Genomic DNA, 16,152 nt, shown 5'->3' with positions numbered 1-16,152 from the left:
AATACTGGCTATGAATGCTCTTTAGGCATTCAATGGCTACATCCCAGATTAAGCTCTCCTTTGGTGAAGAGGCAGGAAAATGCCTGCTCTCAATAAAGCTATATTTAAATACCACTATAATACTTAGTTTTGTTCATGAATAGTCACTCACTGTATGATACCATGCGCCAGTGTAAAGGAAATTGAAATTTGTCCATCTTAATTTATAATTCATGGCTTATGGTAAAGAGATACATCAGATTTAACTGCATAATCAGAAAGAGCACAAAATTTTACATAAGAGGACCAAGTTTTATGAGAATAGCTTGAAAAATAAATAAATGATGGCGAAATTACCAAATTTCTTGAAATGTTGAGGTCCGTAATTTAGCCCACTTTTTCTAAAGGAAAATGTCCACGGAAAAGCCTAAATTTTGGCGCTTAAAATTCTCATAACTTTTGAATTACTGATGGTATTTGCATAATTCAAACGGTTTTAAGCATCTTTTATATAGCTCTTTTCATGCAAGATGATAAAATAACAATTATCTAAAGAGAAAAAATAAACTTGTAATGCTACAGATACCGACACAGTCAGTGGACAACTAGATGCTGTTCGTGGCGCATGGGAGTTGATAATGACAACGGTTGGACAGTTTTTAGAGTTGACTGAAACAGAAATAGAGGAATTGCGCCTGACAGACGAACGTAACATTGATAGAACGGGGAGAAGACACACACGCTCGCAAGTCCAACCATCAAATATATGTGAAACATTAGTGTTTGATTTTCGTGTTTATTTTAATATTTCTACTTTGAGAAACCACATGTGTTCCCATCAACAGTCACCAGCGAGAAAATGACGATCCGGCCATAAGAGGAATCGGCGAACAAAAAATCCACGACACACAACATTGGGAGTCAGTGATCTGTTAGGACCACACGTCTGGTCACAAATGGTTCCGTTAGACCGGAGATCCGACCTTGGGGGGATTACATAACGAAAAAGGACACGCAGAAAAAAAATTGAAACAGCTGAATCCATTTTGAAAAAGAAGAAACTAAACAAAAAATAAAAACATGGATACACAAAAAAAGAAGAAAAAAAAACGAAAGCGCTCACGTGATAGACTTAGAGAGAAAAAAAAAAATCAGAAAAAATTGAAATAGCCGAATTCATTAAAAAAAAAAAAAAAAAACTAAACAAAACACAGCACACAAAAAGGGAAGAAAAATGAAACAAGTAAAGCAATCGAGAATGAAGGAAGGAAAGAAAATCAAGGAACAAGGGAAATGCGTGATGAAAAAAAAGGATACGTGGTGAGTGGCTTTCTTTTGTTTTGTGGCTCTGCACAGAAAACTCAGCAGATTTAGGCCAATTAATTTTTCCATTTTCATGAAATATTTTTCTAGCATTTTTGTTTAGTTTTGTTAGCATGTGTAGACGTATATTTTCTTCCCTCCTAAAAACATGTGCGAATACAGGTTTTTCAATCTGTGATTCATTGAGAGAGAGAGAGAGAGAGGCCATCATAGCGGTAGTGCGTTTGAAGAAGACAGTAAGGAAATCAGGTATCAGGACAATGAAAAAAAGGGAGTGATGTGGGGGGGTCAGCCAAGATAGAAGAAAAAAGAGAGGGGTGTCAGGAGGTTGGCGACTACAATGAAAAGTGTGGATAGAGTGGAGAAGCTTTTAATTTGATGGGAAAAAAAGATGGAGAGTGAGTGTGGGGTTTCGCACGTCTGTGTGAACAGAAATTTGATTTTTTTTTTTTTTAATATAGTAGGATTTGTCAGTTTTTCTATACTTTTTACAATTATGCTTAAAAAATAGGGGAAACTGCTTTTTTTTTCTTTTCTTTTTTTTTTTAAAAAGACAGAAACCATGTCATTCTTTTTGTATACATGTTTTTTTTTCTCTTTTGTTGATCATTTTTTCCCTTTTGTTGTGAGGATTGATTTTTTTTTCTGTCTGTAGGAAGGTTGCTCCAGGTGGAGGTGAGAGCAGGGACGGGGTGCAACACGCTGGTGCGGAGGTCTCCTATGAGGGAGGGGAGCCTCAGAGGTGATATTTCTGGAAGTTTTGATAATAGATAGTGATTTGTATTGAACGAGTTTAAAAGTAAGGGGAGCAATTCACATGTTTGTATTGAACGAGTTTAAAAGTAAGGGGAGCAATTCACATGTTCACTCGATGTTAAAGTGGGATCGGAGGGCATGGCGGTATGTCATTTTGTTACTTTGTGGAAATGTAAGCCTAGAACAGGATTTGCTAGCAATTTCAATTTTTGTCGATATAGGGGTCTTCTATATTTGTGGCAATGCGGCGTTCTCCCGTCTTTTCACTCACGGTTTACAAGGACTGCTAGCAGCATAACGTTTTATGAAGAGTGATTGTGGTGAGGTCAATCTAGAATTTTAGTGTTTTTTTTAAATTTTTTATCACTTTACAATTCACGTGGGAGGGGGGGGGATAAAATTAGGAGATGTAGGCCGATGATCTGTGTGGAGGAGAAGAGAGAAAGCCCTTCACTTTAAAATAAAGAAAAAAAAAAGAATGAGAACAACGAGACAATCACAGTGAAAATTTCTATTTTTTCTGTACATTTGCATACAAACTTTATATTTTTATTGTTGGTAAAAAAAAAGACGAAAGAAAAGAGACTTATCTTAATTTTACAGAAAAACATTTTGTTCATGTGTTAAAAAAAAACTTCTTTAATGTATTTTTATGTATTTCTTACGATGAAGATTACATAAGTTTCTTGCGTGTAAAATTGCACAGAGACCTTTTAATCGATTATTACAAGGAAGGAGAAAAAATAGAAATAGAAAGAGAAAAGAGACTTATAATTGTTAAATGTTATATCGTTTTCAGGTTGTAGGTTTTCTTGTGTTGAATTATATTGTTTTAGGGTTGTCGAAAAAAGAAACAGTAGAAAAGCAATTTTGTGGAGGTGGTGAAAATTCCTCCTATCTATTTTTGGGAGGGTGGGGCGAAATTGCAGAATGTTATTTTGTGAGGTGTTTAAAATTCCTCCTATTTATTTTTGGTGGGTGGGGTGAAATATTGTGGAGGTGGTTAAAATTCCTCCTGTTTTTTTTGCTACTTCAATGGAGGGGCGAGGTTGATTTTTCCCTCTCGGGTATGAGAAGTTGTACCAGTTATCCGGAGCCAGTCAAAAAAAAGAATTGCTTTGCAAAGTTTTTTTAAAAGGGTATTCAAATACCCCTGGAATACAGAGAGTTAGGTGCACACCTGTGATCCTGGGTTGAAAATGATACACCGAATTTCTGTTTTGTCGTTTTTGTTTTTGAACTGAAATACACGTCTTTGATGTTTCATTATTTATGTAATATGTATGAATTTTATGTAATTTATGTTGATATGATTTTTTTGTTATTTATGTAATAAATGACAAGTTGGGCATGCGAGGTGTGTGATATGATAAAGTGGACCTGAGTCACTAAGTGCTGGGAAAGGGGGGTGGCAATAGACAAAGGAATAGGAAGTAGCAAACAATGAATCTTTAGCTATTTTTAGATTGAGCCTTTTTGATTTGACAATGACAATAAACCCACAGAACAGATAAAACGGGGAAGAGCAGCTTCCAGTAGCAGGAGTGGGGGTAACTTCAGATACTGACACAAAGAGTCAGTGGACAACTAGATGCCATTCGTGGCGGATGGGAGTTGATAATGACAGCGCTTGGACTGCTTTTAGAGTTGACTGCAAAACAGAAATAGACAAATTGCGACTGACAGACAAACGTAACATCGATAGAACGGGGAGAAGACACAAGTCCAACCATCAAATATATATGAAACATTAGCGTTGTTTTTCGTGTTTGTTTTATTTTAATAGTTCTACTTTGTGAAACCATGTGTGTCCCCATCGACAGTCACCAGCGAGAAAATGACGATCCAACCATAAGATGAATAGTCGAACGAAAAATCCACAACACACACTGTCAGGAGTCAGCAATCTGTCAGGGCCACACACGTCTGGTCACAGTTTTAAATAAGTAAAAATACTTATATGTAATTGAGTGGTAGTAAATGAAATTTATTCGGTTTTCCTTTTTTTCCAGGCACTGCTCGTGCACAGATCCAGCTAGTATTATATATTTTAGACATTAGTGTCTGCACTCTAATACCTGCTTACGGTTAACAATATTGTAAACATTTGCATGCTATTCTATTAATTCTTGCTGACATTTTAATTTGCCTAATTAAGGAATGTTAATATAACTGAATATTGTACTGACTGACAATATTTCAGTCAATACAATATTCGGTGCTTATCTACAGTTGGGCCTATAAAAAAAAATATTTTTTCAAGAATTATATGTGAACCTGTCACTGTACGAAGATGTCATATTCCAAAAATCACATAAATCGATCAGGTAGTTTTTTTTTTAATGATTTTTTTTATTTAAGAAAATCAATTATTTTGACACATTTTATCGGAGAATTACTTGGTGCCATCTTCCATTTCGAGTGATATGCTGCTAGCGACACCTCTTGGCAATGTCGGGAATGTGGAATCAACAAGAGCAGACAATTGACTTTTCACCCCCTAGAAAAAAAATCCTTTAAAATTAACACAAGCATAGATTTTTGGGGACACTGAAAACAAAAATAATGTTTACAATTACAGCAAGCGAGTAGTTTCCAAGATATGAAGAAATGTTAGTCTCAAAAAATTGGGAGTTCACTTTTCTACAAGTTAAAATATGATGAGCACCCACTTTCTGGCCACTTGTTTTGTTGCAGGAGGTGGGGGACAACGTACAATGAACAATTTTACATAAAATGAACACCCACACGTTGACCCCCCCTCCCCCCAAAAGGGAGAGGGGTGACAATCAACTTTGAAAAAAAAAAAATGGCAAAACCCTGTAAATGTGTTAATTTTAAAGGATTTTTTCTTTAATATATCATATTGAATGACATCTTGAAGATAAAGATTTTTCTTGAAAAAAAAAATTTTGTATAGGCTCAACTACATGTGTGAGTCTAATTTCACTACTTTATACTAATTTAGCTACGTGTTAATAATATACTAAATGAATGTTTTAACATGATTTCTTGATTGTTATCTCATTTCAACCATTTTGCTCTTTATCAAAAATGTGGTAACACCAAGATGATGGAAATTACTCATTCGAAAAATCAAATATCTTTTACATGTACATGTATTTTATTTAAATCTTATGTGATGTTAATTGGATTAACATATATATAAAATTGTCTAAAAAAATTAAAATTTTATTCTTTGACAAATCTTTGAAACCAATTGACAGGCTACAAGTACTTGAATAGTTACTTCAATTATTTTTAATCTCATCTATAACTTCAAACTACAGCCAGTAGTGATATTGCAATTAGAAAGCAGTGTACAGTCACCTCATAATTGATATTATATTATTCCCATGCCCATTCTGACTCGGAGTGATAGTACATGTCAGGGCACTATCCATGGGTTAAATAAAATCCATTGTTTTCAAACTTTTTATTTACTATATTTGAATTTATTTACTATATTTGAAGATATTAAGAACTTAAAGTATAAAAACTTTTACCAACATGACATGAATTTGCCATTAAATAATTCAAAATAGCATAAAACTACCAAACAAAATTTCTTTGCTTTAAAAACTGAAATAAATGCATTCTTGGATGAAATAATAATTTTGTATCTTCAAACTAACAAATTTTATTTTTGTTCCAGAAAAAAGAAAAGAAGTCATTCAATATCAACAAGAAGGTAAATAATACATTAAAACTATTTGTATTTGCATATTATCGCTATGAATATTTTTATTTTTACAAAGATGAAAAGAAATTTATTTTAAACATTTGTAAGGCCAGTCAAAGTAACATATTCAAGTTACTTGCTACCAACTAAATTATGTGGCATTACTCAAGTGGCGTACTTATAAAATTAAATAACTTGATGAAAAAATTGTCTCTTGTGGATATGATGCAGACAATTTCAGTGGATAGCGTTATACTCTTATATATTTATTCATTCCATTTCTACATACAATTTAAAGATTTTCTCCTAATGTTGGTCATTCTTTCTTAATGATAGTCAGCAACTGTATGGGTATTAATTTCTGGTTTATAGTAGAAAAACTTCATGCAGCAATTGACAAAATGCTTTTTATTTGACTCCCAAGAAAGATGTGACATAAGCACAGGACTTATTTATGATTCCTCACCTTGAGGTTGGGATTTAAATGTGATGTCAATTGTCTTCCTGAATCTTGCTTCACTAATAGCTGGAAGATGGCCTCTGTGGTAACAGTGTACAGGAATTCTGGTGAAAGAACAGCCCCTCTCAGTTATTGCCCCATTAATCTCTCCCCTTTCTTCACTAAAATCTTTGAGATCTTAATCAAACACAAGTTCACCACCTCGGAAAAGCAAATCTTCTCTCTGACAAACAGTATGGATTCAGGCAATGTCCTTCTACTGCATATATTTTAACATTCATCTGTGAACGCATTTACCATGTACTGGATAAAGCAGACAAAGCCACAGCTGTAGCCCTTTAACAAAGTCTGGTACGAAGGACTGTTAATGAAAATTAAATCGTACGTTATAACTGAACGTATACCAACTATAATTAGATCCGTCTTAGACAATAGAAGCATACAGGTTGTCATTGACGGACATACATCCAAGCAGCATAATATTAATTTGGGAGTGCCTCAGGGGTCGATCCTTGGGCCATATTATTCCTGATATTCAAAAACTACCTCCCTGATAATATTGTGTTCAAGATGGGTATATTTTCTGATGATACAATGCTCTATAACATGCATGAGGGAAGAACAAATGTACATAAATCTAAGAATAGCAGAACCGTTAGAAAATGACTTCCAGACTATTATGTAATGGGGACGCAAATGAATGGTAACATTTAATGCTAGTAAAATTAAGCTGCTCTCCTTTAACAATTACAAGATGCCTCTCAAACTGCCTATATCAATGAAAAATAACACTCTACCTAGAATTCCCCCATTCAAACCCCTTGGCCTAACATTTGCGCGCAATATGAACAAATACATAGAGGACATTACAAAGATGGTGGGTTTGCTCTATCGAGCTAGAAGACTATTCACACCCGAGAGTATCCTGTACCTCTACAAGGCCACCAATCGCCTATGTATGGAGTATTGTTGGCACATCCGGACTGGTGCAACCACTAGCCTCTCCCTCTTGGATAGGTTTAAAAAAAACAGCTGTCAATCTAATCGGTCCCACTTTATCAACTAAGCTCCAGCCCTTGTCCCATCGCCACAATGTTGCATCTCTGTGCCTGTTTTACAAATATTTTAATGGAATGTGGTCTGATGAACTTGTTTCACTTGTACCCCCTCGACGTACATATCACCGAGAAACCCACTTAGCAATAAGATCTCATCCCATCACTGTTGGTCCCTAGATGCCAGAAAGCTTTCTATTCTAATAGTCTCTTCCCTCGAACAGCTAGACTTTGGAATTCCCTTCCTGCTACCTGCTTTCCTGGTTGTACTGATATGCAGAAGTTTAAATGTAACATAAATCGACATCTTGCCAATCTTTGCTAGACATAGTCCCAAATAGTAGCTTTTACGTCCAAGTGGTGATATACCTTGTTAGGGGTTAACGTGAGTAAAATAAATAAATAAATAAAGCTAGTTAAATATATATGTGAGTATATTTATCATAGAAGTGAATATGTCAAAAATGATATACATGAAAAGTAATTATAAAATGCTTGCTGAATAGATGTGGGAGGCTGGTATATGGATTTGCAGAATAGATTTCCACATAGGGGTCTTGGAGTCGAAGATATTAAAGGAGTCGGAATTCTAGGAGTCGGAGTCAGACAGTCGGACTTTTACCATCCGACTCCGCAACCCTGAGCCTGACGAACCCTCACACTGATGAAATGCAAAAAATTCGTTAACTTAATTGCCATATATATTTTCAAAACTTAATACCTAGCTCTACTTACATATTGAGCACTGTTGAAGTAAATACTGAAAATAGATATATAAAATAATAGAGCATATGTATTTATAGTATACTCCTCATGAGTCAATCTTATTTATCTTATGTTTTTAAAAATTTGTCTTTCTAAGGCGCAGTCGAGTAAACAGCGGAGGTAGTTGTTCAGAAACCGCATTATCACAAGATGAGAGCAGTAATCTTGGTAGCAGTCAGCCCGTTCTTTCATCTTCGGTCGTTCCAACAGTAGTTTCAGCTTTATCAGCAGTGGCGGCTCACCCTGCGGGGCATGTTTCAACCCTACAGACGAGCATGGTAACAACACCAACTTCTGTGGCAGTTGTGCAGACAGCAGCACCAAACCAGTCAATATCAACGCCACACACACAACAACAACAAACACTATCTGCTTCACAAACTTCAAGCCAATTAGGTGATAATTCGAACACTCCATCTGGTTTCAAATTCAAAACAAAAAAGGTATATCATTTTTCAATATTGCTTCATTTCTTTTCTGTATTTTTTAAAACTTTGTTTTTATTTATTTGTTTTAAAAATAATGTCTATTTTTATTTTAAGAAAAGGAACTCCTCAGCTTTAAAAGAAAATAAAAGGAATATAAGCATGATTACAAAATCCAAAAATCTGAAGATGACAAAACTAAAAGAAAACTCTATTGCAACTTCACTTTTGATTTTCGGATTTTGTAATTATGCCCATATTCCTTTATTTTCTCTTAAAACTGATGAGTTCCTTTTCTTCTGATGATTTAAGGGCAGAATAATTTAAAAAATTGACATAATAATTACATGAATGATTCTGTACTACGAAACAGGTGTCGTCAAGAATTGAACATTTCAACATGCTTAAAAAATAAATCGTAAGATGGATGTCATCTTGATATTTGGAATATAGACTTTGTCATTTATTTTCATATGCTCTGTAGTTACATTGAGCTTCATAAATTAAAGGACTGGTATAAAGAAAATGTGAAATATAATTGAATAAACATATTTTTATTTTGATGTATTTTTTTTTTTTTTTGCATTTCTTCACATGAAAATGATTGGATTTGCCATTAAATGATTCTGAAGGTATTGATATATCGTAAAAAACAAAACAAAAAAAACACCAATACCTCATTGGTGTGCATAAATATATTTAGGATGCTTTACATTTTCATTTATAAAACAAAATGAAAAATATATTCAAATCTATAATTACAAATATCTATTTTGATGTTCGACATGTGTTTTATGTATTTTCTCTTTTCAGTTGAGTGAGTGGCTTGAGGGCAAAGATACAAAAACAGTATTAGCACCTACAAAAACTGAACCGCTGGAGGTAAATGTTGAGGAAACTGCATTTGTTACCTGTTTCCACAGTCCACGTAGTTCAATGGAGCACCTTCAGCGGAGAATGAGCCACAGTTCAGCTTTAGGGAAAATGGATTCAAATGTCGGTTCTGCAAAAAAGGTAACCAAAGCATTTAAATTATGTAATTTGCAGTGTATTTATTTCTTTTGTTAATGTTGTTCCTTGATGTATAACTGGTTTTCTCTTTCCTATCATAGCGTTGGCTGCGGCAAGCCATGCATGAAACCGGCCCATCCGGCTTGGACAGTGGCAAGGATTCTCCACAACCAATGAATTCTCTGGTCTGTGATGTAGCAAGTCCGAATGCTGTTACCTCTATGCCAAGCCCTGGAGCATCTCCTCAAGCAGGTCATTATCTTTACTTTCTCTTTCATTACACTAATGCATGTTATATTAATTTATGTAACTAGCTGTAATCACCCAGAATTACCCAGGTGGAAACATATTACTGGATAGAGGGTTTAGAGAAAAATAATTCAAAATATATTAAATGACAACCTATTATAGGATATACAGCATTTCCACTTAACCTTATTATCACAATCCAAACTCTAAACCAGAGGTTGGATTTTGAGATATAAAATATTTAGGTTGTTGGGCAGACCAAACTTGTTCTGTGACTATCCACTAAAGACATTTTATCGTTTGGTCAGTTAAAGTATTAAACCAAATTGTTATAAAACTTGTTTTGTTTAGGTAATTTGTTTTAATCTCTATAAAATTGATTGATTTCAAAAACATTCAATTGCTTGAAAACATGAGAATTTATCATGCAAAAAAGAAAATTAAAGCCATTTTAAATGCTTTCAAAGTATCACAAAGTAATTAATTTTATTTTTTTCCTCTATTATTAAAATATAATGGTTGATTTGTTTGTAAAGAAATAGAAATGAATTCTGGTGAATTTAATTTAGTAATTAAATTAAGTTTAAATAAGATTTAAAAAATTTCTCTTTAATTTACACTTGTTTTTTCTTTTTAATTTCAACAGCATATAAAAAGAATTTAATGTGTAATTAAGTTACATTGATGCGAGAAATATGAAGTCGTCTCCTAATATATAAGATATATATTATAAGTAGTTTCTGTCACACTTATTTATTTATTTTTTTTTTACTCACCTTCACTCCAAATAAGGCATATCGCCACTTGAACATAAGGGAACCTTGCCTAAGAAAAATTAACAAGCTTGTTTACGTTACATTTGAATTGTACTTACTTGTACTTGAAACGACATTCACCCTGGAGGAGTTGAGTCGGCTTCATGAAGATGCACATCTCGTATCGCTGCGGTCCAAGCCCGGCGATTGGAGGCAAGATCCCGAGTGAGCAACAGCCAGCCACGTCTCCAACGAGACAGGCCATAGATGAGCGGGCCCGAAATAAGTTCAGCGTCGGCTTTGATAGTCCCGAGCCACGTTCTTAGCTGGCCACCGACACGTTTTTTCCAGCCGGGTAGAGGACGTGGAGAGATAGCCTCGTGGATAAAGACCCCTGCATCACAGCGAGAGGCATGGCCGAACCATCGAAAAAAAAAAAAAAAAAAAAAAAAAAATTATTTGAATTCTACATATCGGTACAGTCAGGGAAGTAAGTAGCAGGAAGGGAATTCCAAAGTCTAGCTGTTCTAGGGAAGAAGCTATTAGAGTAGAAAGATTTTTGGCATGGATTTAAACCTGGGAACAGATCATTATTTGCCATTTTTATATATTAGAGGGAGATCTGTCTTAAGACGGGTAATTTACTAAATACAATGTTCTCTTTTCTGTTTTAGTGCATGGTTTCCAGCATAGAATTTAAACAGAAATTATTAAAGCTTAGAACTTGTAACAGAAAACAATCCAATGACAGCAGATATGGAGAAAAGATTCCTTAATTTATTTCATAAGGCGATTTATTACAAAATATCACTTTGTGTGTGTAGGAATAATCTAATAACTTTTAACACCTGAATTATTGTATTTAAGTATTTATTCAGTTTTATTTTTATTTTTTTAGATTTTGTCACTCCCCTGAAGAAACGAAGATTTGCCCGGGAGTCTCTTTCATCTGAGCAACCATTCATATCCACTCCGTCCACACCTTCTCCATCACAGATACTCAATCTGGATGCACCTTCAACTCCTGGTTACTTAAATTTTGAAGAATCTGAGATTAGAGCCGGTCAGCAACTGTTGAAGATTACATCAGAAGATATGCATTTAGAAGTAAGCTGATGCTTTTCTGATTCTTTTTATTCTCATCCCTATTTTTGTTTTCCTCTACTCTACATCAACTCGGATGCATTTTTTAAAATTTTACATTCTAAAAAAAAAAAAAAAAATGATTGAAATTAAGTTTTCTTGTGATAAAAGCAATTATCAGTTACTAATAATATTTATCAAAGTTAAAAGTTTAAGATGACAGCAGGTGTGATTTACAAGACAATCCTGAAGCACAATCTTTGTGACTTCTATACAAAAGTCTGATTCAATTTCATCCAATTTAAGTAAAAAATAAAAAATAACAATTACTTCTGATAGACTGATTATGCTGCTGATTTCAAAGTCCACAAAATTTTAGTATCATATAATAGAAAACATTTGGTTCTTGTTCAGAATTCTCCATGAATTAAAAAATGCATAAATTGAATATTTTATCATATAGGAAAGCATTTTTTTAAATGTTTTTAGCAATTAATAGTAATCTGTAATCATTACAAGGCACATATTGATATCTATTTGTCTCAGTAGTTTGAATTGAATTGTCTTTATTTATTGAATATGGCAGAGCAAAACACACCATCTGTGTTTCCTCATAAAATTTAATTTTACATGTGGAAATTTTTAGAACGTGACATTTTTGTTCCATGACAGGTAGATGCATAAATAGGTGCATAAAGATTTTTCTGTATTTTAAGTTTAGGTTGAATTCCGGACAACAATCAAATATTTTTATAAGAGTTGTATGTTTGTTGAATTTTCGTGTAATCTTCACTTTTTTTTTCTTTTTTAGAAATACAAGGTGAATCATCATTCTGGAATGGGATCTGAACTCAGGGACTCTGTTGAAAGTGACACCTGTGAATCACAGTCTCAACCTTTTTTGGGGGTTGGCAGTGATTCAACTCGTGGCATATCTGACAGTGAAGAAACCAATGGACCTGAAGGCCTTGAGAGATTAGCCGCCGCTGCAGAACAGTGCAGTGCCGTTGACGTCTCCTCATTTACTGCAGCTACCAGAACCAATTTCATGCTGCATGGCACACCACCAACTCAAAACTCAACTGCTGAGAATGTAAAGTTAGAACTTGAAGACGACGAGACGCTGGATGCCAGTGAGACTACTGAACACCAAAATCCTGACCTGCTTGACAGCGGTATTGTACGTTCTGAACAGGATTCTATAAAAAATGAGGTTGCGTGTGAAACCAAAGAGTTTGCAAGTAGTAATAAAAATATAAATGAAAATTCTGTATGGACAGCGATGCAACAAGAAACGACATTAAAGCCTCATGTGGAGGCTACGATGGCAGCGACAGATCCACGCTATTTTGACACCTATAAACACAAAATGCTCGCATCGACACAACCAGTCTTCACAAACTTTTCTCATGTATTTAAAAAGCAGAAGGATGGTTCGTCGGATGTTTACCCATTTAAACAAAAGAAAGAAAAAGTTGATGAGAGCTGTGATGAGATTTCGACTTCTTCTTCGGAGAAGAATGCGGAGAGCGTTCCAGTAGAGCCACAGGTTGCATGCTTTGGCGTCAGCCAAGGCGTTTCTGCCACCACTCCGACTGATGTATGTACAAAAAACTCTTCAGAATATTCTCAGAAACATACTTTTGAAAACTCTGTAGACCATGTTGAAGCAACGGACTCTGTTGACATGTCTACTGTTTGTGATACAGAAAAGGTTAAGAATCTTCTCCCGGACAAAGAATTAGCATTAAATTCTGAACATAACATTCTTGCAGAAGGAGATTCTAACCAATTCTCTACTCTAGCAGGCAGCGATGTAGGAATACGGACCAGTGACGGAGTAGGTGGTGGTGGTGGCGGCGGTGGTGGGAGTAGTAGTAGTAGTGGCAATATTAACAATATGGACTCTATTCTCAGAGCATCTAGCCACCACCAGCCCCCCGCCCTAAATACTCTGCATTTATCTGATATGTGTGTTAATATTAAGCTTGCTGCATATGAAAAAGACAATTCACATTCACTACGCAACGAGATTTCATCATCAGAGACGGACACTCCGTCAACTGTTACCACTTATGGGCAACCATCAATCGCAGCGGAAATGGACATAGCGCACACCGCTGCGATTCCCATCCCCCCGAGTGGTATAGTGGTAGAATCCATACCTGTAAAAACTCCCTCAAAGAAAAAGGTGAGGTAATCAATGTGAGGGTTAAGATTGGAAGACACGCCCATTTTTATTTTATTTTTTGCTAATTAGATAGCAAGATTTATTGTTATTTGATTATTGACTTTTTATTTCAGATATTTTAAGAGGAATATACAATTGAGTAGTATTAGTCATTATTTTAAAACTTTATCCTTTATAACAATTATTTATTAAAGACTATCATTGTTTGTCAGGGCATGGATAGAAGAGTTAGTAGATGTAACATTTTTTAAAACTTCTTTCTCTCTTTCTCCCTCTCTTTCTCTGGATTTTAGAATATGACATCCAAATAAGTCCATTTCTTGCCAGGTTTTTATTTATTCATTTTTCATTCAAATCGGTCTTTCCCTGCTAACTGATCCAGCTGCTTTATTTATTCTACATTTACTAATCCATGCACTCTCTATTTTTTCAATCTGACTAAAGCAACAAACTCTCCTGTTCTACACACATTAATCTTTGTCTGAGGTAATCAGATATAAGCCTGTCTGTAAGCTTTACATTACACATTGGCTATGTTTCACTTCCATATATCGCCATACTACATACACATGCCAGATTTACATCCATTCTATTCCAGTTTTATTGGGAGGTCATATAATTTGCATTAATACCCTTCTCTACTTATCAGTGAAATCTTGAGAGGTTGTGAGTTGAAGTCTGGTTTTAAAAATCTTAGAGTTGGGAATCTTTTTTTTTTTCAAAGGACTATATACTTCTGGAGTGAGGGAGTCTAAGTTGGTAATTTTTGCAAGAGTTAGCAAATATTTAAAACTAGCTGCACCCGGCCACGCATTGCTGTAGCTCAGTTAATGGCTAAAATCACCTGGTAAATCTGAAACGAAACACGCATTTCGGCTATTGAAAGAGAATCATTCATTTAACTGGAATTTGTTTACAAATAACAAAATAAATCGATATAATCGACTGTTTTTTGGTGTTGTAAATTTGAAACTACTTTTTTCTTTCTTTCTTTTTTTTTTTTTTTTAATAAATGCTAGCTATAGAAAAACAAAAAATATTCAAATAATTAAAATAGATGTTATTTCACTAGAAGTTAAATTTAATAAATGAATAAATCTAGTCAAAACTTTTCGTTTGCAATGTTTTATTTGTTAAAATCAGCTTCTCATTAAATGCAAAATATTTTGGTTAAAAAAAAACAGTTGATTGTATTTTATTTTATTAGTCGGAAAAACAAAGATTTGTGTAAAAAAATATATTTGTGTACTTAAGTGTCCAGTAGCGGTTATTTGGTGGTCATATAATGACTAAAAACACTAAACTTAATCAGAAGAGTAACTTATCTGGCCTTTGATAACATTTATTTGTATATATTCAAGTTTTATTACCACTTCTTTGTACGTAATAGTTAGCCCCCCCCCAAAAAAAAAGAAACAACAGTTGATTTCATTTATTTATTTTATTATTTTCATTAAAATTCCAGTTGAATGAATGATTCTCTTTCAATAGCTGGAACGCATTTCATTAGATGTGCCCGACAACAAAATTATTTTTTAGTTAAGACGCATGCTAAACTGAACACACGCACACAGGCATACTCATGTACAAACTAATAAGCATTATTCGCATTGAAAGAGTGATGTGCTAAGAGTACCCCCTGAACACACAGAAAAATAGGTAGCAGCAGTATGTAAACTACAAAGCAACCAATACATTTGCAGGCGATTTGGATCCATTAAGTGTTAAGCTTTACCATCACTACTTTCCAAGAAGTAACATTAATTTGTTACAAGAGCATAAATATTATTGTTCACAATGTTGTGTGATGTATAGCATATTATCATATTCAAGATGGAGACATTTTTTTTTTTTATTAGAAATGTTTCAGTTGCTAGTGGAATAAGTTTGAGAATTTAAAACCTGAAACATGCAAGGAAAGGAGTGCATCGTTGTGTCCTGATCTGGATGGGGGGGTGGTCTACAAAATGTATTTTATGATTATTACCAGAATTTAATGATGGTAACTATGAACTTGTACAATTCAATCCATTGAAACAATGTTTATTACTAGTATTTTCAAAGCCATTTGAAAAAACTGAAAAGACTTGATTTTAGAATTTGAAATTGTTTTTTTAACTTTGACTAAATCTAACAAAGGAATAATTGAACTCTGCTCCATTGAAAGGTAAATTTCAATAGATAAACAATTGATATGTGTGAAACATTTTTTAAAGTCCAATGTAAAAATAATATCTTGATTAGTGATGACATATTTTATGGTAATATATGCTTGGTTATATTTGATTTTGGTCCCATTTGTTAATGTTTAAAATTCACAAGTCTTTCAAAGATTATTAATGATTGATATTAGATTTGATTTGTATAAATTCTATCTTTTAATATTATAAAAGAAAATGATTATGCATATAAATGCTA

At 34.1% G+C, this 16,152-nt stretch overlaps 1 protein-coding gene across 6 annotated transcripts in view; it reads left to right on the top strand.

Annotated features, from left to right (window-relative positions):
* Positions 1-16,152, top strand: part of LOC145294518 (uncharacterized) — a 188,058-nt gene that overhangs the window by 131,828 nt on the left and 40,078 nt on the right. For all 6 annotated transcript variants that reach the window (XM_080141389.1, XM_080141387.1, XM_080141390.1 and 3 more), the window contains 6 exons: positions 5,714-5,749; positions 8,118-8,463; positions 9,259-9,459; positions 9,558-9,708; positions 11,359-11,567; positions 12,355-13,734. In XM_080141389.1, the coding sequence (XP_079997515.1) occupies positions 5,714-5,749; positions 8,118-8,463; positions 9,259-9,459; positions 9,558-9,708; positions 11,359-11,567; positions 12,355-13,734 (2,323 nt within the window). The remainder of the gene's footprint in view (positions 1-5,713; positions 5,750-8,117; positions 8,464-9,258; positions 9,460-9,557; positions 9,709-11,358; positions 11,568-12,354; positions 13,735-16,152) is intronic.

This window comes from Euprymna scolopes, chromosome 2 (assembly GCF_053919585.1).
Source record: "Euprymna scolopes isolate OS-2025 chromosome 2, ASM5391958v1, whole genome shotgun sequence".
NCBI classification, from domain to species: domain Eukaryota; kingdom Metazoa; phylum Mollusca; class Cephalopoda; order Sepiida; family Sepiolidae; genus Euprymna; species Euprymna scolopes.
The sequence above is the reverse complement of the archived record's forward strand: the minus strand, read 5'-3'. Positions and strand labels throughout refer to the sequence as shown.